Genomic DNA, 23,087 nt, shown 5'->3' with positions numbered 1-23,087 from the left:
AGGAGAGGGGGAAAGAAAAAATAAAAGAAAATATGGGGGATAAAAGCACTCGCCAATGTCAGCAACTGAGGCTGTGGGCCTGTACAGTCTAGTTTATAGTATGTATAGCTACCTGGCTGGTGCATGTAATGGGTGGAGTGATTGTATGGGAGAAAAGATTGGATTAGATTGGATTGGACTGGATACGATTGGGTTGGATTGGATAGTCTTTATTGTCCTCAAGGGGCAATTTGGTTTACAAACAGTAATCAACACAACCAGTACGCTTCATAAAATAAATAAAAAGACATCTGTTTACTTTGGCCCTCCTAGGGAGTCAAAATTCTGCATGAAGAGGGTGTTGAGGGTCCACCAGGAAGGCCTTTGCCCTCCAAATAGTGCTAACTTGATAAATATGGCCAAGATCACTCAATCTTTCCCAGCCTATTTGTGTTAACTATACTGAGGTTGCAAAACCAACAAATCATTGCAAAACTTAAATTGACTCAATAAAAGATGAAAAAAACATTTTCAAAGGCAATCTGTCAATGTTACAACCTCTCAACTTTCTTAAGAAGAACAGTCTCTGATTGGCCTTTTTGCAGATGGAGTCAGTAAGGGCATCGAAAGTCATTTTGTCATCCAGGATTGTGCCCAAGTACCTATATTGTCTCACTGTCTCCACAGCTATGCCATTGATAAAAGTAGGTACCGTGACAGGAGGGTTTCGGCGAAAGTTGACAAGCATCTCTTTTGTCTTAGAGACATTGACTTGCAAGTATGAGTCATCACACCATTTGATGAAATTGTCCAAGGCTGGACCATGGCCCACCTCATGGTCCTGCAGGAGGCTGACAATCATCAAATCATCAGCAAACTTGATTATGAACCTGGACTCAAACATACTCTGGCAGTCATTGGTGTAGAGCACAAATAACAAGGGCGACAAAACACACCCCTGGGGTAATCCTGTAGAACACATCAGTGTCATTAACACAGGCTCTCTGTGACCTCACTGTCAAGAAGTCGACCAGCCAACATGAAGTGCCAAAGTCAATGCCAGATATTTCAGAAAGCCTGCGAGCTAGAATATATGGCTGCAAGCAGTTGAAAGCTGACAAGAAATCAGCCAGGCATAAGTGTACTTGCGTCTTCTTGCCTTCCAGGTGCCCAATAACAAAATCCAGCAATGTTGCTGTGGCATCCTATACCCCCTTCCTTGCTTGATTGATAAATTGGACTGGGTCAATTACGCTGGCCAGTAAGCTCCTCTTCACAATTTGTTTAGGACCTTTCATAACTAATGAGGCGATAATCATTCAACACCTTTGGTGATGGAACCTTGGCCACTGGAACAACAATGGATTCTTTCCATAACATGGGAACTTTATTCTGTGGTAAAGAGAGCTGGAAAATACATATGAAAATGCCACACAAGGAAAAAGCACAGTTTTTAAGCAGCCAGCCGCTGATGCAGTCAGGTTGTGTGTTCCAAGAGTTCTCCAGATGTCCATGTCATCAATCTGAATCTGACTGCAACTCTAAATTCGGCCAGGTCATTTCTAAAATCATGGGAATCAAATCGCAAGTAAAACTGGTTTAACTCCTCTGCCAGGATAGAGTCAGACTTATGAGGCTTAAACACCCCTTTTTTCTTGTCCTGAATACCCACCATAGATTTGATTCCCCTCCAGGCAGAGCAAGAATTGCCATTCTGAAGTTCATTGTCTCTCTTGTCTTTAAACCATATTTTGGCCAGCTTTATTTCCTTTTTCACCAACTTTTGAGCATCTCTTTGTTGGTGAATGTCACCCTGGTGGAAAGCTAGTTTTTTCTGATTGAGAGTATTCTTGAGGGAATTACTGACCCAGGGCTTATTATTTGGGTACAATGTAATTGTCCTCCTGGGAATAATCATTTGCTCACAGAAGGTAATGTAGCTTGATACAGTGAAAGTCAGTTTATCTAAGTCAGTACAAGAATCTTTAAAAACATCCCAGTTGATACTGTGAAAACAGCCATTCAGTACATGAATCAGTTCATTCAAAGGGGAGTCCAAACCAGTGGGGAGGCTGATGGCTCAGCCCGCAGATGATTTGTTTCCTTTGCCTGCAAAGCACACTCTTGAGAGAGAAGAGCAGGAGAAAGAAAAGTGGATTAATTTGTCAAGTGTGAAGCTGCCAAGAGAGGCATCATGGCAGTGTGTTGCACTAAAACAGCATAATTTATTTAGCTTGATTATTATGTTGCATATCTGTCAGTCTATCATTTGTTTTTCCCCTTCCTTTTGGCTTGATTATGGTGACATCAAAGTCAATTTAAAGGTCTGGCAAAATAGCCAGTTGTCATAGTGACAGTCAAACAGGAACAGAGCGTGACAGAATAAGGCAGGTTGTGTTTAGGTGCTGTTGTCTGAGTCGTGATCCCTCTCCCAATCCCTTATCATTACAAGAAGGGTGAAATGTACCCATACCTCCTTTGTAAAACCTGAACAGTGGCTCTGACAAAATGTTTGTCTTTCAGCTGTCTGAAATGTTCACATTGCTGACATTTCAGAGCTTTAAATCCCACTTAGAATTACAGTATAATAACGCTGGCCCTGCTACTCAGTGCTTTGGATAGTTTAGTAGAAACAGAGGCACAACGTTTGCTCAGATGTTCCTAAATGCTAATATTTCTATGCTGGTTAGTGCACACCATAATATTTTTGGAACAACTAAAATCCCTAAAGCACTTTAAATTAGGACCACAGTGCATTCCATTGATAGGAGAGATGACAGGATAACAAGGAAACATAAACCCTGCTTCTCTTTCTCTGGATGCTGTGTATTGCACTGAATTACAGACAGAGGCACGCAGTCACTGCGTGCAAAGCCTATAAATTCTTCAGTAAATAAATGAGCAGTAGACAGTCACTTTCACTGCAGTCCTACAAATATTTTTTCATTGCAGTCATTTTAAATTGCATTTTGTATGATCTTACTCTCTGGACTGACACTAAAGGGAACAAAATGCAACTTACAAATACATAAAAACTATTTAAAAAACTTTTTGCAGTGTACCTTGAATTTCTGGCCTAATTGTGTTTGTGTAGATTACTGGTCAACCATAGACTATGAGACATACCATGTTGAGACATTTCCTGCTCAGCTACGGTGAAATGATTCGATTTTTATACAATCTCAGACATCAGCAGGATGTGGTATCAGGTAGGGATGCAACAATTATAGACTGAGAAAAAATGCAGTTTTAGTAAAAATGAAAGACAGAAATTGAGAACATCTCTTATGCACGTATTATTGATCACTGAAATGCAATTAATTAGATCCCACGGTGTTGGAAGTCTACAAGATCCTAATGTTAAGTTAGTCTTTTGCGCCTAGCATATTTACCTACTATACCTAGCATTTACTCAACGCAAATGGGAGGAAGCAACAGGGTGTAACTGGTTGCACTGAAGCCCTTGAGGGGATTACATGCTATTTTGGTGAGTGGTACTTTATAAACGGTGCAGTGCTCCTTTTGCACTGAAAGCCCAACTCTTTGCTCACAGCTACTTTGTTGATTGTGACACTTTTATGTTTAATTCCCTACCAACTCAGTGCTTCATTAACGGTCATTTCATTATAGCCATACCACCCGGGGTGCGCGCGATCTCATCTGATCTCAGAAGCTAAGCAGGGTTGGGCCCAAGGCCATTTGACATAGCAGCCAAACCATGTAATTACAACGTCACGTGACACTATTGGGCCCAAAAAGACTTTTTTCCATAAACTTACATTGTGAAAGAGATGTCCGTAAATCAGCAGATACATTTTTTTGAGCATCACAACCCTTGCAAAATGACTTGTCTCACTATCAGAATTTGATTCATTTGGTCCAATCAAATTTCAAAAGCCTAAAAGAGCCACACGATTGAATTGTTTTATCCCCATTCAAGTTAGCGGGAGGGCTAAACCAGAAGTAGCCGGCAAAAGTCACTAGTGCGCTTGCTCTATGGGCCCAATGATCCCCGAAGATCCTGGTAATTTTATACACGAAAGTCGAACTTTTTTGGCTTCATGCGCCACTGAGCAACTTTCATAGGAATGAACGGGGCCCCGCCTCTGACGCTATATCCAGTTCTATTTATACATCCATGGTTGAGCCTGGTTTGTACTTGGATGGGAGACTGCCCGCAAGTACCAGGTGCTGTAAGTTTGGGGGCGGCTGTGGTTCAGGAAGTAGAGCAGGTCGTCCACTAATCAGAAGATCTGCGGTTCGATCCCCAGCTCTTCCAGTCCGCATGTCAAAGTGTCCTTGGGCAAGACGCTGAACATGTCTCCTTTAGCTACTGTAGCCCCCCTGAAACACAAATCAGGGGAGTAGCTCTCATGACAACATGTGTAACTTTGTGTACCTGAACTTGTTGCAGCATGGCATTTTAAGCTGGTACAGCAGGTTCTGCCTGCAGTTTGCTGGTTGCGCCTGTGGACATTTTTTTTTTTAACACAACTGTCTAGTTTTGTTTAATCTTCCTCATAGTACAACCACTGTTCATAGAAAAATAACATACTATATTGTCCCTTTTTTTAAAGTGAGAACAGAAACATTTGGTGTAGCTGAGCCTTAATGGTTACAAAACCGTGACGTTTTAAATGCGGTTAATAGTGAAATTGGTTAATCGCTGCATCACCAGTATCAAGGCCTTGAATTCATAATGCATATTATTTTTCTAGACTTGCCATTTTCTACTGATACTGAGCAATCAGAGATAAATCCATTGCAGCAAAGACGGCAATACAAATTTCTCCACTGAGAGTAACCTCAATAGACCAGAATGCAGTGCAGCCAAATACTTATTGCATTTTCAGTAAAGGGCCTACAGTAGCTTTCAACTAGACTTGAAAAACAACTCAAAATTGCAACCATCACATCATTAGTTAAGGTTCAGTTCATTTAGGGGAAATACAAGAAAATCACTAACTGAAAGAGAATTAGACAAGGTGCATTAAGCAAAGGTGGGTTCCAATAAATTAATACACTTGTTTCTAAATACTATGCATTGCTACTGTTTGCATTATACTGGACTGCATTAATAAGTAATTGATGGTATCTGAGAATGACGTTTTCCTTCACTTAAGTGTGTTCACCTTACTGCCTCCTAGTAAGGAATGTAGATGAATATGTTTTTGATTAAATGAGCACCAGCCTCCCAGGTCACATTCATGTCATGGTGGTCTGTTTTCCTTTTTGCCAGGAAAAAAATAAATTTTGATGCTCTTTGGGGAAATGCATTTGGGAAAAAGTACCACTACACTGAGATCACATGTAAATGAGCTGAAGCACTAGAATTGTCAGAACACCAACGACTACAAAGAAAATCAATTAAATACTGAACACTGTCACAGACATGGTTGCACCAGATAGAATTAAAAGTAACACGTTAGACTTACCTGATTAAATCCTGCAGAAAAAGGGCTTTAGATTATAAATGTGAAGGAGTTAGTGCATGCTGTACAGAGGATCTATGGGTGGTTGTACAGCTCAGAATCAAACATGTTGAAGAGATTAGGTTACAGTGTTACCTCACAATTAGATGTTTCTTTGTCAGTCCTCCTTTCATTTGCTACTTTGTATCTGAATTTGATAGAGTCTTGTTACTGAAACTGCTGAATTAAAGACTGAAGTCTCCAGATGAGGGAGCTTGAGGCTCAGCTAGAGGACCACCAGCCTTCAGAAACTATCTGCAGTCGTACTCAATTAGAGTGCTGCATTGTGATCAGCTCAGCAGGTTTGTTCCTGTCACTCCTGTTCCTCTGTGTGAGATCTGACCGGAGAAAAAGTCACATCTGAATCATAACTACACTCTTCCCATCCCAAGTCTTTCTTGATTTGTACTCTGTTTGATTTTAGCCAGAATACCACTGCTAGGCTGTTTTAACTATGAAAGTGAAACTTGAATATACTCTCAGTTGCTGGAACAGTTACATTTCAGTGACGTTTTAGAGCTCAAGTTACACTTCAGGTTATTGACCATGCATATACTCATGCTTGGATTGGAAAAAATGTGGAACTAAGCCATAAATCTGCCAACCTCTCTGCCACCTTCTGTATGTGGTATTCTGTCTCACTGTTTTGCCTGTTATTTGAGTTATATATTACAGAACATTTCAAAAGACTTGAACTACTTGCACTGCTCAGTTCCTGGATGTTATCTTACTGCCCTATGGCAGTTTGGCCTTTATTGGGTAAATTGACTTCCTTACAGCTCTAATAACTGATGAATGTTAGAGATATTTGATTGTCCTTTTGATTTTTGATGAACATTATCACAGTATAAAACTTGCATATTGAAGGTAGAGCTACAGAGACTCCACTGTGTCTATTGCTTTTTAAATCTTAGTGAAAAGGTGAGATGAGGTGTGCATGCTCCACTTGTCTTCCATATCTAAAGAGTGGACAGGACGAAACACTGAAGGACACAGCTATCACCCAGCCACGGATAGAAAGAGGAGCTTAGATTCCTTTTAAAGTCTCAAATCAACCAAGCCCTGAAAGGTGGTCAAGTCACTGCTCTCTTCTCCTGTCTCACTACTCCAAAATAAGGAGTACTTAGATATATTGTAGATATATTGAACCCCGTCCAGTACTCTACAATTGAATGGGGATCACTGGGCTTAGTGGAACTGAAGCAACAGCCATCATGGCTAAGTGTGATAGTCTAAGACACCCATCAAACAAATAAGTATTCTCACAAAAAAGGTACTCACAAACATAGATTTAAGGGCAGAGAATAGCAAGTGTGTTCCTTATTGAGCTGCTTTCATGATCTGCTTTACATGCCCTAGGGTAAGGTGATGCTTCACTGTCTCTGTCGCCAACCTCTATGGAAGCTCAACAAGAGCTATATTTAATAAGCGACCAGTGGCAAGTAGGTGTGAAGTCACACTGACAGCTGCTGCCCAAGGTCGACATTGAGATGCTGCTCTAGTCTACTTGGAGAAATTGGCCAGATATTTTTTTTTCTTTTTCATTTCCTCCTACCACGCCACATGTTAATAATCAGAACCAGATACAGTAGAGGAGAATGGTAATCATTTTAGTAGCAACAAGCTACTGGTAGTATAAGTGTATGTGCCCTGCAGTTAGAGTTAAAAAATGGGTGTTTGAGGAAAAAATTCCCTTTTAAGTGCCTAAAATTTAAATACTAAATTAAATGAAGAAGCAGAACAGTGTTCATATTTTTACTATTTCACTTATGTCAAGCTACAAATTTTTTGTTTTCTAAAATTCAAAAAGGGCTAAAAGCCCATTATGTGCAAGTATAATCATATGAGTGGCCTCAGCATCCAGAGAAATCAGTGCAGCAAACACCAGTGTCTCATTTCCTGGAATCTAGATTTGTTGTTTTGCATTGCTAATTATCTACACTTACAAAAAGTGCAAGGCTGAAGAGAGAGATAAGACAGCTGTGTCTATGCATGTGGGTGTATGTGGACAAAATCCAACTAAGGCTGAATTCTGAATGCTTTAATGATGGAAAAGAAATGTTGATGCCAGACTGTAGGAATGCTGTGATAAGGTTTATCAATGCACAAAAATCCATGTACAATTTGTCTTTTCTTTCTTATTCTCTGTCTCTGTCTATTGCTTTCATCTTGCTCCCACAATAACATCGGTGGAGGGACTTCACCAATGTTAGCCTGATCAGCCTTTGAGCGTCCAGCTGTTTTGCCATTGTGTTCATTATCTCAGATGCCACAGATCAGGGCCTGCACTTACCAAACTTCTAAGAATCTTACATGTAAGAATGCTCTAAGGAGACAAATTAAGAGTAAAGAAAGTTGTTAACTAAAAGTTAAGAACAACACACATCTATCAAGCATCTTACGTTCATACCTACAGCTAAGTTTGATAGTAACCTTTATGAGCAGCTCTCAAGTGATCACATAATTAGTAGGCTAAAACTACCCTATTCTGAATTATACATAGTGCGTCAGATAACGTATTATTCAACATTGACCAATGTATTTTATAGTCATTCTAAAAAATGTCTGAGAACGTCCATGTTTGTCTTTGTACTGCTGTCATCTAGAATCTCTTCTTAACCAACATAAGAAACCTTTGGAGAGCTCTTACATATTTTCTTTCTTCTTATACTTTACTCTTCTAGTTTGAATCAGTTGAATGTACTATATTGGCATGAGACCAGTATTGCCAAATACATAATCCACTGTATACAACTACATACAATCTGACATCCACAATCTATTATTGAATCTGAATCTCATTTGTTTACATAGTTGAAAGGACAAAGAACATTTCAAAAGCATGGCACTCGTTGACCTTTATGTGATTTGCATTGGTAAATGCTTGCCTACCACACTTGTACACCTCCTCTCAGTTGACAGGACTGTGACACAGGTGCAATTCTCTGTATTCTCATTTAATGGTGAGCAGTGTGCCCACAGATTTTGAATGCTTGTGTTGATTCCCCATGCTGGCAAATCCACTCGGTAGTGAACCTGGGGATGTAAGTTGTACATTGTCATTGGGGAGGAGGAGGAGGAAATTCATAAGAGGATTTATTCAAGATGCAGGTATATTGTGCCTTTGGAACCAATTTCTAAAAAGAAACAAGTAACCTCACTTGTGATGAATGGCTAAAGAAATAAACAAGACACAGGGACTTGTTAGAAATGACAAGGGAGATGAGTTTGTCTGACCCAGTGACACAGGAGGGTATAACAGTTCAGCATGCATAATGCTCAAGGTATGACTTCCTGTGTTCAAACAGCCTGAATCAAACAAGAGCTGACAGGCAGTTTCAGCTGAATCGATACTTAAAAGGTCTGATAAGACAGGTGTACCTTGTTTTTATTATAACACCTAATGATGTAATATACACCCTGTTTCCTCCATGTTAGCTTGGGTCAGCCACTGTCACATCACATTGTGGTTTTGTCTAAACTTTCAAGCAAATGTGACACACCAAATATCGATAAACTGCAACTTTTTTAGTTCTATGTTTAATCATTTTTTGTGAATGGCACCATGGACTTGCTGTGGGTGTTGACGTCCTGCTTTCCCTCCACTGTCTACCCAACAGTACTGACAACAGCCAAAGACTGTCTGACTGCTTTAAATCCATTACCAAAGTCTCTCTCTCTTTCATACTGTTCAATGCTGAAATGGGTTAGGACAAGTAAGTTTAGTTTTGAGGATGGACAATTCACCATAAATGATAAATAAATGAATCCAAGAACATTTTTTCTAGTCTAATATTGGCAACATTATAACATTAATTAAAATATATTTTATAATTTTGCATATCTATCCCGAATAAATATTTACAATATGACAAATGAACAAGTGAAAGTTAAATAAAACAAATAAAGTCCTTGTCTAACCACATAAGAAAGATTTTGTGTAAAAATCCTGATGAATACAGCTGATGAAACATATAGATTTTAGAACTGGGATCAAAATGGGCAAATCTCAATGTGTACAGTATGTCATTCAAAAATTGTTCTTCTTTTGAATGTTAAATGAATGGGTCTGAGTGTAATTCTGCTGTAATTATAAAGCTAAAAGCCTAAATAGGAGTAACTATCTCTTTCTCTCCCACACTGTCTCTCTCTCTCTATCTGTTGTTCTGTCTTTGCTCTGTTGCCATGGCACCTCAGCACCTCACCTCTTCAATCTGTTTTTGTGTTCCTATTAAAGGCTTCGTCGCCTGAACCTGAAGCAGAGCAGAGAACAGCAACAGCAGCAGAACCTGAATCACAAGATGAAGTGTTTGGTAAGAGGTTAAACCACGTCTTTGAATTTGCATTCATGTTCATATTAACATTTGGAATTCTAAACACCCTCTGTTGATAGGGCTTTACTATACAAAATATCTGGCACACAAAAGGTATTTTTAAATGTTAGATATAGTATGTTTTTTATATTTTAAGTTTATAAAGGTTGGTAATGAATACTGAACAGACTGCTGCCCTCAGAAACTCTACCATCATCAGCAGAATGTAAAAATACATTGCAAAATGTCCCAAGTGTGATTGCCATTTCCTTATTTATCAGCATCAGGGGTGCTTTAACATTACTATAGGCCCTGGGGCTACAGATGTTTTGGACTGTGGACTCACACTGTGCAGGAGCATATGTTGTGTGCAAACTGTGTGGAGGTTGCACTTCCTGTAGCCACCAGTTTAACCTGTGACCATCAATGTGGGATACTGCAACGAGATGCAGCGTTTTCTCACAAACAAGCAAACATTTAAAGAGTAGAATTTCAGAAAAAAATAAGAAATGTTGCCTCTATGCAACATATAAAAGACATTGATAACACAATAAGACAGTTTGATAAATTGTGTATTAAATATAGGCTATATGACTTACTGATATTCCATAGTGTTTTTACACTGGCCATCTAATCTTGTCAACAGCTACCACAACATTTGATTCTTAAGTATCAAAGCCATGGATGTATACCTCAATAATCAAAGCAGGTTAGTAGTTGGTCCACATTTTCTACTAACAGTAATGTCAGATACTTCAACACACTCAAACTAACTTTAAGAAAGGTGAATGCTTCTTGCTGGCGACACAGTTTCATTAGTAAGACAAAAGTAAGACAAAAGACTTAGTAAGACAAAAATAATCTGACAAATATTTATTTAACTTGTAATGAAAGTAAAATTAATAAGGAATTTTCAAGGACACCTACATGTTCTCTTGGTGTTTTCAACAGCTGCCGTCACTATGAGCAACCACATCACATTCAGCTGAAAGTCGCCAGTTAACATGGTCAGTTCAACTACTGATGTGTTCATCTCATTGCGCATAAACTCCCAAAATTGAATCACTTCTGCCACAAAGTCCTCCTTCAAATCCACGTGATATTTTCGTTGTCCTTTTCAATGTCTTGACTTTGACAATGAAAACTTTTGCTGCTGCTTGATACTGCACCTCCATGTTCAAACCGACGTAATGACATAAATCATGTTTAGTGTTAAAGCACATTGATAGGATTCACTCTTCATCCACCCCCACATCACAGGTAGCTTACTCTCCTACATTGTGTTTACTGTGTGTGTGTGTGTGTGTGTGTGTGTGTGTGTGTGTGTGTTTGTTTTGTGTTTTTAAGCTCATGTCTCATGAGGCCCCTGGAGGCCTGAGGCCCGGGGCTTAAGCCCCGATAAGCCTGTGCATTAAGGCACCACTGATCAGCAAGCAGTTCCTCCAGGTAAAGCCTTTGAGGCTTTTAGGATGTAAACATCCACTTACTAATCAGCAAATATATGCTCAATGCAGACGGCAATGGTGCACAGTGCATCTATTATATCCAACTTGAAATATAGTACACTAACTTAACAACTGTTCATTCATGTATCATTCAGTGAAATACAGATTTTGTGGTAGTTTCTCAGGCAGTTCTTGCAGAGGCCTTAGTCATAAAGCACAGTGTAAAGCACTGAAATGTGGACCCTGAAATGACAGCCTTAAGTCCACATGAACATGGTAGTTCCTTTAACTCGGCTATCTTAATTCAATATCTAATTTTTTGGCAACAATTAAAGGCTTCTGCTTCACAACACAGGCTCAAAAGCTGCTAATCCTGCAGAGTGATATAGTTTGGAGTAAGCAGTCTGGCTGATGAAAAGTTAACAGTTAGCTAGGATGAATGTACCTTAATGGTTTGTGGAAGGTAACCATTGCTCATAATGAGAAAATGTCAGAAGTCAGCGTTCCATACACCTGAAAATGTATTTTCTCATACTGTTGCTCTTAGAGAAGTTTTCCCTCAAATAGGGCCTTTGTAATACTGCAACTCAGCAGATGATGGCAGACTTTGTTGCACAACAAAGAAGACATCCATTGGTTGGCACTAAGTTGATCTCAATGGTTTTACAAATTAGGATGGAGATTGTCCTTAAGCCAGGGAACAATTGCAATTGCAAGTTCAAATTTGCTGAACTTTTTTAATGAGGCAACAGCTCTGATTTAATTCTAATCAAAGGCAAATCAGATTGGATTGGATACTGCTGGGATATATAATAGATCATGTATAAAATCATACAACACAAAAGCTCAATCAAGAACTTAAATTACAATTTTACAGAGACCTTGTAAAACCAACATCCCCAATGTCTTCTTTTTTTCGTTACCATGAATGAAACCATTAGCGCCTCTGAGGCCTCCTGTTGGCTCTTGTCAGTTCTGATGATAGGAGCTGAGTGAAGATGCAGCCTAAGGCACCTCCCAGGGTGAAGGAAATTATTTTTTTTCCACATACAATATGTGCTGTGGCCAAACTTCCGGAGCCAAACATCAACTGCAGACTTATCAGTGTTGGCTTCTCGTAGCTGCCTGTTCGGACTTGATGGTGTGCCAAAAAAGGAATCACACCAAGTAATGAGGAGAGGTATAAATTTGGGAGAGAGAAAGTTGGTTATTCATTCTGCCAGAGATTAAAAGTGTCCCTACTTTGACCACATTTGTCTTAAAAGAGCACCAAACATTCAATAGATAGAGAATGGAAAGACAAGTGCAGCCTGCTTTCTCCCAATTGTGTCAGCCTCAATTGTTTTCAGGGTGACCTGAAGTGAAATGCAAGAGAGGGGAAGAATTTGGCCACATTTACCAACTAAAGCAGTTACAGCACAAGAGATAGGGCCTTATAGTTGTGTGTGTGCTTAACAACTAGCATGAGTTGTTAATAGCTGATTCTAGAGCATTCAGGAACTGCAGATAGCCAATATCGTTTCCCAATATTCAGTGTCTTTAAGATTGACTGTATTCAAGTTTAAAACATTTAAAACATTACACTGTTTTTTAAACATTTCTTCCTCTTAAGGTAAAATATCCCCTAAACCATTGCATTCGGATTAATTTCTTAATTGAAACCCATGATGACAAATATTTTATAGATTCATAGTTCTATATGTAGACTACCAAAAATTCTCTGTATTTATCTCCATTTCCACTACTTCTACCACTACTACTGCTGCTATGTCTGCTGCCACTAATATTACTATTACTACCACTACTGCTACCATAGTAGGTCTAAATGATAAATCATTTTCAAACCAAAATTGCAATTCAAAACAGTGCAATTTTTACACTGCAGAAGCCACAATTTATTTAGGCCATAACTCACATCTTTAACAAGATTTTAGCTGAAGCTAAATGAGATGAAATAATTATTGGCAACTGCTGATATTGATGGCAATGATGAACTGTTGCTGACAAATTAACTCAGCTGTAGCAAATTAGCTAACATTAATTTTGTGAGTTCGCCAAACTACAAAATGGAACTCTTGGCTGTCTGGATAATATCTGAATGCCACTGTTTGTAATATTTATGCCTGCCTAAAAGAGATTTTAATGTTTGAAAAGGTAGAGAGTGGATTTTGTCTTTACATTGTTGAAAAAGACCAACCATTCTGTTGGTCTTTTTCTAAAAACATTTTAGCGAATTGCATCCCGTCATTTTCAGATGGGTATTAGCAGCAAGCTTTGTTGGTAGTTGGTAGTAGAATGACCAACACTGATATGTAATGAGTCTGAGCAATAGTGTTAGTTGGAACCTTCTAATTAAACTTTTAAGCACATCTTATCATAGCATTACCTAATCATATCACCTGTAGCATTAAGCTAACTTTAGTAATAGCAGCTAGCTAAGGTGCAGAGCTGTCAACACTACTTTTGAGGGTCGTCAGTCAGATATCAAAACTTTGACATTGGTCAAGTGAAAGTTAGCAGTTTTTCTTAACATGTATACATTATATTGGTGGATAGAAGTGGATGTTATCAACTAATATAACCACTTTTAAATATGATATCTGAAAATAATTGAGTAGCTAATGTCACATGTACCACTTAAGTAATCTTACTAAATGTGAGCTAAATTGGTCGATTTCTCTATAGACAATTAGCCAAGTTCAATTTGAAGGTGTAGCAAAAATATACTGCACACAACAAGCCATTGCATCATTTTCTCTGATTATTATAAGTTTGTGATTATGCTTGGTAGCAGTTCAATAATAGGTGTACCACCAATACTGGTCTGGAGTTTAGTTTATAGAAAATAATCAGATTAAATAATCAGAATTTAAATTTCAGTCACAATGTATGGCCAGAAAAATCATAGTTTGATTTTGTCTTTTCCTCAAATTGTTCAGCCTTAACTGTGACATTTACACTGCTATTACTACTAAAATTGCCACTACTACAACTGCTAATGATAATAATAATAATAATAATAATAATAATAATAATAATAATAATAATAAATCTGATATGATTGCGTCATTTGCATCAGTCAGGGTCCTCTAATACAAAGTCAGTAAAGCACTGACTGATGAAATCAGTCAAACTAAATGAGAGAGTTGAGGTTCTAAGTGATTTTCACAGATAGGTCAATATATCTAATATTATGAAAAATCAGTTCATCAGTCTAACTAAAATCATGCTTCCTTGTACAGAGGGAAATTTACAGACACCACACTCTCTTGTTATTCGCACTGATGCTTTATTATCAGCTGGGAAGTTACCTTGCAGAGACTTAGTCAGATTGATCTGTTAGCCACTCGATACACTCTTTCTTCTGCAGCTAATTAATGTCTGTTGTCTTAAACACTTGTCATTGATCAGCATGGAGCAGACTTGGAGGGTCCACCATTGACACAAGTGATACTTCAAAGCAGTCACCCACACAACACACAGTTTCATTACTTTTAGCCTGGGGGGATAATGTAGCATCCAGGCACAGACATGAAACTATCCGACATACAGTAGCTTACTGTGCTAGTAACCAAGCTTATTGCATCAGTGATTTAATGGCTTGACCTTTGAATCACGAGTGATGAAACAGTTATTTTCTTATAGTCTTAGGGTCTTCCTCACACAGGCAGCTCCTGTGTGAGGAAGAGGAATGAGAACATGAATGAATGAGTGTGCAGGTTTAAGTGCAGATCTATTTAGAAAAGTGAGGTAAGCAACAGCCTAAAACATGATCTGACTCCAGTGACTCCATGTCCATTCAAGTTTTCTAAGGCATTTGCTTCAAAGTGAACATTATTGAACTGTGCCTACACCAAGAAGAGCAATAATTAGATTGGTATTTAGATTAATTAATCTGGTAAATGAAGACAGTGCGTTAAAAGGTAAGTAAAAGCTTAGAAGCTGTACTTAAAGAGCCCTTTGGCTTAATTGAAGTTTGTTAGAAGGCTAAGTGGAAATCAAAGCTCTATCGTAGCGTGTGTTCTGTCTGACAGTTATTGGTCAAAAAGCTGCTTTGGAGCATCACAGTATTCATGTGTAGATCTCGCTTTGATGCTTAATGTTTAACTGGTTCTTTGCTCAGTCAGCACTGCTCTCTGATAGTGTGTAAAAATCTCATTTCCTTATCAGTTCGTAACTCATTCTGAGGGAACATTGCTGTTAGGATACATTATAACCTTTCTCTGACCGGTGCACCAAGGCTGAACTAATTTAACACCATTAGGTTGATTCAGGGTACGGGCAAAAGAAAATAAAAGGAATTTCCACCAAATTGACATGGTGTGAGTGGTTTATGACGGGCACGTTAGTTGTGCTTTATTGGAGCCTGTTTTGGTCTAGTTGTGATCAGCAGGCGTCATGACTCATCCCGGCCTGTCCAGTGTCTGGGGATGTCTCCATGCTGCACTTCCTGTTTGCACTGCTTTTCCACTGAAGGGCAAACACCACCATCAGCTGTGCGGCTGTTAAAAGCCCATTATGGCTCCATTACCTGGCCCAGCCTGCAGCAGGACCCCACTCAGCAAAACAGACCCCCTCTATCTGTCTGTCTGCCTGTTCCGTCCTGACTCTGTCTGGGTCACTGTTTCTTCATCATCCCAGGGTGAACTGAGGAGAAATGAACAGCAGTGGTAGGTAGAAACCCAGGAGGGTCAGAACAAAGTGGGATGGTCTTAGCAGTGGTTGCTTGACCAGACATTTTAGGATGAGGTAGCTTAAAGGGCCATTCTGGTCGTTTTGCATGTTTGACGGTGTGTTAACACAGAAGGCAAAACAAATTTTGCCTTTGCGTCAGTCACACATTGACTGCTGGACTAATTATGCAGCCTCAAACAGCCAGTGCACCAATTGTACAGATGTGAGCTGTAAACTAGCTAGAAATAGACGCACCAACCATATACATGGCAGTGTGTTTGTGTTCAGTTCAGCCTCTGACTGATCTCAGAACTCACCATAAACTCAAGTTTTTTTCTGTTATTTCCCTCCAGTCTCTCTCCTTTTTCGTCTCAAGATATTTTCAACTTGTGCGGACCTCAATTTCAGCTTCACCTCCATTCTCACTGCTTCAGGCAAATTCACGTCTAATCTTAACATACAGGATGAAGTTTTGTTAGCAGTGTCCTTTTTTTCTGACAGAACAGCAAATCAAGTAACAAAACAGCATCAAGTGAAATAGTTAAATAGAAATGTATAGCACAAAACCACTAAAGCCATACAAACAGTGTTTATTAGTGACATACAGTAACACAGGCATACATGTGCAGCCTAAACATATTTCTGTCTGGCTGCTATGCAGTTGACTGAAGATGCTGCTCTCCGACCCCCTCAAAATAACAAAAAAGTTTCTAGATGCTTTTTAAAAATCATAATAATAATAATGATAAAGTTGTCAATTCCAGTTTCACACCAAATGCCCAAGAGTGTATAGATTGCCTAAAGTAGTGCAAAGAATTCATTGCAGCACATAATAAAAATAACTTTTGCTGCAAAACCTGCTTTGTGGGTTTTGTGTGAAAGCCCTGTAAAGGTGTCTTAAAAGTCACATAATCCATTGAAAAAGACATAACGCTCAGCAATACTGTGTATTCCACCTATCCACGGATGTCAGAGAATGTTTTAGAAAGTATTGGCAGAAATGTAGAGCTTTTCTATAAAAACAGACAATGGGTTAAAACTTGCAAAGTGCACCTATTAAACTCAGTACATTCGATGACAGAGACTCACCATCTTCCAGCTGCAAGTCTGTCAGGTCAATACAAAGAGAAAACAAGGGTTCAAGTGTAAGGGGCCTTTGGCTCTTTCTCTGGAGTACTTGGCTTGAAAAGAATGGTTTTTCTTTGTAATTAGTTTGTTTTTGTCCTTGAGTCTCTAAACCTACACTCATGAAGAGGACTGTAATAAGGTGAATCGATATGAGTTACCTATAAGCTCTTACATTGCAGGTCAATCTGTTCTCATAAAAAAGAGTTGGTTATATAGAAAAAGAACGGAGTACCAGAGGAGCTGTGGCAGAAATGTATTTCTTATATATATATACTTTTTTTTAATAAATCTAAAGCTAGTGCCTTATTTTGTTCTTGTTATTATTGTTAAGATTTGCTATTTGAAATCCTCTCAGTATCAAGTATCGCTTCACCACAAGAAAGAGAAACAACAGCTAGAGACCACATAAACCCTCAGCTGTGTTCAGTCAGCAAGTGACCAGTCTGGAGTGAAGCCTGAGGGTGACTTTTTTAAGCCTCATATTACATTGTCTGCACAAGGAAGCTGCACACTGTGTGTGAGGATCTAATTCTCCCTGCTACCGAACACTTTGTTTGGGAAAGTCTGAATGATGAGCCTGCTAGGAATGTTGATACAGTACCACTCTCTGGCAATACAGCAGCTAGAAATCAACAAATGAAGAAAGAAATACATATGAATAATTCTGAAAGGATTATATGCTTTATAAAAACTTGTTTTGGAATATTTGAAATACAACTACAGCACCAAAAAGCTTTGGATAATTGTAGTGTTTTATCAGTATTCTGAAACTTTCTTTCACTTAGTTGCACTCAACAACAAAAGTCAAACAACAAAGATAATTTAATTGTCCTCCTAAATTTTAAGAGTCTCAACATTTCAAAACATAATAACATTAATGGAAAACCTGAACAAGCAAGGAGCTGGTAAAGCTATGGACGTAATATGATAAGAAACTCCTCTGAAGATCAGTTTTCATGTCAGATTCATCCCTTCTCAAGGTCACACTTGAGTTTCTATCAAATTGAATGATATTGGAGTAAGCCAGTTATCGCTTACTTCATTCACTATGTGCTTCCCCTTTAATTGCATTTGGGACCTAGCGGCTACTCTCCAAATCTTAAGAGTGGAACAGGCTGCTTCACATTGCACTGATTTGGTCCGAGCCTGGTGGGGTTAGTCAGAGTGCTCTTCTTAAGTTCTGGATGAGACGGAGTAGGAGGACGATCCGAGACTCCCCACCTCTCTTTTTTGCTTGTTAATAACTGTGTAGAGAAGCCTCTGAAATACAGATCAACCTGTAATGAAAACAGAATCTGAACATGCTCTCTGGAAATTTGATTTTCCCCCAATTATGTCTTGTGAATATTTAATATCTTGTTGAGTTTTTAAGGATGAAGAGCTGGATGGAGTTCAGTGTGGCGATGTGTGTGTGATGTACACAGCAAGGTTTTCATTCACTGACGTGCTCTTCTTCTGGTTCACACAGCTCCCTCTGCTTTCTTCTCTAGTGATTGTATTTACTTTCTTCATAGGATGGATTCATTGTCTGCTGTAAAAAAGTCAAAAGAGAAAACTATTGTTGGTGTTTGGCTTTCATGGATTTTTACTTTATCAGATATAAAGCAGATACTCTAGAGCTCCAGACAAGAGCAGATAATTGTCTTTAAAGTTGTACAGATATCTTAACAAGTCTTTCTTACCCTCATAAAACAAAAACAATTAGGCTATTCTTTGGAATATGGAATGATATTGTGGAACTGGCTTTAAATAGTTAGTTAGTTTCTTTTGTCATCGGCTTTTGGCCTCTGCAGTTGAAAACAAATTGAATGGTTTTAGTTGCAGAATTTAAACATCTCATGTAAAATATGGAAGCTTTCAGACTGGTGGAGTCACTTAATATTGTTAAAATCATGTAGAGAGGTAGTATTTAATGTATTTTCTCTCTATAATCTGCCCCCCTTGATTTTGGCCCTCTCTTAGACCCTCAAAATCCATTCAGCCAATTTAGTATCTAAACTTAAAGGCAATTATGTGCTTGTTGCATGTGTGTTTTTCTGGTGCGCATCTATGTGCGCGTACTCTACATTCCAACTGTGCTTGTGTCAGCACTGCTGAGTGTGCATGTAACACAGTATTGAGAATACGTCTATTTGTTTCCCTGCTATGCATTTTGTCACTTGTAAAAGTGCAGTGGCTCAGTCATTTGTCTCTGTGGCGGAGGCAGATACTGGTTGGTACGGGCCCTGGCACTGCCAACATGAAGCACCTCCTTCCCTCTCAAAAGCTCTGATTGTTAAAGGGCAGCATCCATCACTGGACCAGTGTTCTTTGGTTTGACACCATTGTTCAGATTCTCCCTTTCTCTCCCCTCTCACCTCACTTTCTCGCCTCTGATCTCTTTCCCTTTCTTTCAGCTTTTTTCTTTCAGTCTCAGATGGATGATCTCCATTCGACGGAAAAAATGCAAAGGCTACAACATGTACAGCATGCACATTTTTCCTTACATTCCCCCCAAAAGCATTCGCGGTTATACAGCACGCTCATCCCCTCCCGCTTGCAGCTTTAATCTTGATTGCATTTCATGTGGATACGCACCATCTCTCTGTGCATTCCGCCTCTGTTTCTTTGTGTGCCATGTTGTAAGAGTTTGCGCATCAATGTGGCCATGAGTTCAGGAGACCACGTCATCTGGCCTCGACCATCTGGCAGGACAATCAGTGAGTGTGTGTGTGTGTGTTAGCAGCTGGGTCTGTGGCTACAAGAGTCCAAGGGGAGGGAATGATGGGTAACCAAGAGTACAAAAGCACTACCCTAGCTACTGCAACCCATATGTCAGACAAGATGAACTGGAGTCCTTTTCCCCCTCGGAGCAAAACAAACTCAATTTAAAGTGGAAGTGCAGCTGTGGAGGAGCGCAGCATGTGTGACGTTTTTATACATTCTATGGTTTATCCATAAACACCCAGATTGTGTCTAGATTCAGCTGAGAGGGATTACAATTGATACGTGGCGCTAGACTGTGCCTCAGATGTATCACAACTGACTGCTTTGCTTCACTGCTGATATTTGATTTTATCTGTGGGGCCACTGTGACAGATGCTAAATAGATAAAGTTCTACATTCATGCTCACCTAGTCCAGCTGGCAAGGACCTCAGTGGCTCTTTGGTAGCTCGCCTTGGGTCCAAATTTTAAAGAGTCTGAGTTGTTTTGCATCAGAAAATCAAGCGATGATGGTGAGCAAATCTTTTGTCTCACTGGTAGTGTGTGTGTGTGTTGATGGATAGTTGTTAGATAGCTTTTTAACTTCAGGTATGTTACCACCACTCTCTGGACTGAACAGTACTTACAATATCAAGTTTACATCTAACATGGTAACAGTGTGGCAGATACAAACAGATTTGTGAACCTGTTAACGGGGTTCGTACGACATCTTGACCAACCACGTCTCAAGGCACATTTTTTTGCAGTTGTTTGCACTTAAGAAAAGTGACAGAAGAAATATTGTGTAAAGAATAAAAAAAGGACTTGAGAGAGAAGTAGAAAACCCACACACTTTCTCAGCTCTGCTCACCTGGCAAGTTGCTGCTTGAAGTGGGTGTGCTTGTCAGTTTGTCAATTTCAGAAAGTTACTGAAGGGTAGACAAATGTGCATACAACTGCATCAGGATTTTATACAGATATAAAATATTGTAATATAATGAATTGGGCCAATATTTCCTCAGTGCTGTTTCATAAAGCTGTCCACTTTTGATCAGATTGCCCAAGATTCATTGCAGCGACAGTGTGAACAGGGCCTGGACTATCCGACCTCAATCCATCATCCACCAGCTAATTATGCTGTCCCATATCAGTGCACGTGCTTTGGTTGCAGTATAAACCCTTTGTGTCACCTGTTGCTGTGTGAGAATATTGAATTGCTTCTTCAGAGAGGTGGTGACGGCTATAATGGCTTAATACCATCATGATTCATTGACACTATATATTTTTATATTTATCAACAGATTCTGAATAAAATATTTGATGATTGATTGCAACTTACAGTTATTTTCACTATCGAGTGATCTGCCGATAATATTTTTTCCATTGTTTAATCACTCAGTCTATAAAATGTCAGATAATAGTGAAAATGTTCCGTTATAATTTGTCACAGCCCAAGGTGACATCTTCAAATGTAGATATTCATTGTACAGTTACATAAAACAGAAAAAAGCAGCAAATGTTCACATTTGAGAAGCTGGAACCTGACATGTTTGCTTTAAAAGTTGCTAAATCAATCAATCAATTTTTTAAAAAGATCTAAGCAGATTGTTTTGTTGATAGACTGATGGTTGCAGCTCAACATTGTTATACAGTTTCTAATGCTTAAAAATTGCCATCAGTGTACTTTCACATATAATGTAAGAATAAAAAAACAATTTTTTTGTAACATTTGGAAGATGCTGAGGTCTTGGGTGTTTGACAGAGCAGAATGTTTCAGATTGTGTTGGGACTTGAATCTCTCAGGATGATGTTTTTCTTGTGCCAGTGGTCACGCTACATTTCTGATGTGCTGCTACGTTATGAACCATCTAGACCTCTCATGTCATCTGGGACAGGTCTGCTTTCTGTCCCCAGAGTCAAAACTAAACATGGAGAAGCAGCATTAAGTTTTTATGCACCACATATCTGGATAAAACTCCCCGAAAACTGCAGGTCTGCTGCAACTCTCAGTTCTTTTAAATCAAGGCTGAAGACTTTTCTGTTTGCCGCTGCCTTTAATTAAATCAAAGAATTATTCATTTTCTACACTGCACTGTAACTTTAATTCTTGTATTTTATGTCTTACTCTGTTATAGCTTCTTTTATTTTCTATTCTCTCAGCTCTTTAATGACTGTTTTTGATTGAATTGAAGTGTCCTTTTATGGTGTGTTTTTATTGCACTTTATCTCGACGCTTTTAATGTTTTATGTAAAGCACCTTAAATTGCCTCGTTGCTGAAATGTGCTATATAAATAAACTTGCCTTGCTTTGCAAAAGAAATCAAAGTGTAATATCTTAGTTGATGCCTTTAAGACAAGCATCCAGCTATCTTATGATTTTAGGACATTAGTCATGTCCACTGCCCTGTTGAAGTGCGTGTATGAATAGATGTGTTTTGGCCTTTCATGTCTCCATAGACAAGAAAACGTCCCTGAGCACTACGCTGATGGCATCAACCCATGTTGAGCTCTATTCTTCTTGTTTGCTGTCCCACTGTCCTACTAGAGACACTCATTCATACCGGCTACCAATGAAAACCTCATCCGCCACAGACACGTCTGTCATGAAAGAGATATAGTACTGTATTAATACACCAGGCTTAACTGGACACATTCAAAATTAAGATTCATTAGTAAGCTTGTAAGAAAATATAATTAATCTCAAATCACAGTATTATGTACTACTGTGCTTAATCCAGAAGTCCACAATAAAGTCCCAGAAAGTTAAAAGAATATATAAAATAGTGCTGAAATGATTCATTGAATATACAGTCACAGAAAATCAATCAACATTCATTTTGATAATCAATTAGGTTTTTAATGTGTCAAGCAAAAATTTTTATTGTTGTAAATCAAATATCTTTGTATTTTGGAACATTGGTCAGACATTGTAAGCAATTTCAAGAACATTTTTTTGTTATTTAAAGAATCTTGAAAAGTTCTCTATAAATAAAATGTTTTTTCCAACTATTTTACTGACAGCTTAAAGACCAATCAATTAATCTTTTAATTAAAAAATACAGTAGGCAGATTAATAAATAATGAAAAGAATCATTAATTACAGCCATGAAACAATAAATAAAGCAGTGGTGTCATTTAGTGTTACTGTAGTGACTGGTTAGGCTAACTCATATTCATTTAAAGATATACAATGCAGGATTTTCTTTAAAAAAAAAAAAAATATATATATATATATATATATCACTTATGACCCACCAGAAGTGTGTGGCGGTGTATTTATCTGCAGAGACTCTGCGCTCTGCCTGTATTTTCTTATTTTCTTATTATTTTGCTGTGTTCAGGATGTTTCTGGGCGTCAGCCTTTGGGCAGAGGCTGTGTAGCCCCCAGCCAATA

General features: G+C 38.6%; 1 protein-coding gene across 1 annotated transcript in view; it reads left to right on the top strand.

The window, feature by feature from the left end:
• The window catches only part of LOC137191844 (myelin basic protein-like), a 65,697-nt gene that overhangs the window by 16,526 nt on the left and 26,084 nt on the right, over positions 1-23,087 (top strand). Inside the window, 1 exon segment of the mRNA XM_067602280.1 lies at positions 9,688-9,763. Coding sequence (XP_067458381.1) covers positions 9,688-9,763 — 76 coding nt within the window.

This window comes from Thunnus thynnus, chromosome 10 (assembly GCF_963924715.1).
Source record: "Thunnus thynnus chromosome 10, fThuThy2.1, whole genome shotgun sequence".
In the NCBI taxonomy this organism is placed as follows: Eukaryota; Metazoa; Chordata; class Actinopteri; order Scombriformes; family Scombridae; genus Thunnus; species Thunnus thynnus.
Note: the sequence above shows the minus strand (reverse complement) of the source record. Positions and strands in the feature narration are given on the sequence as shown.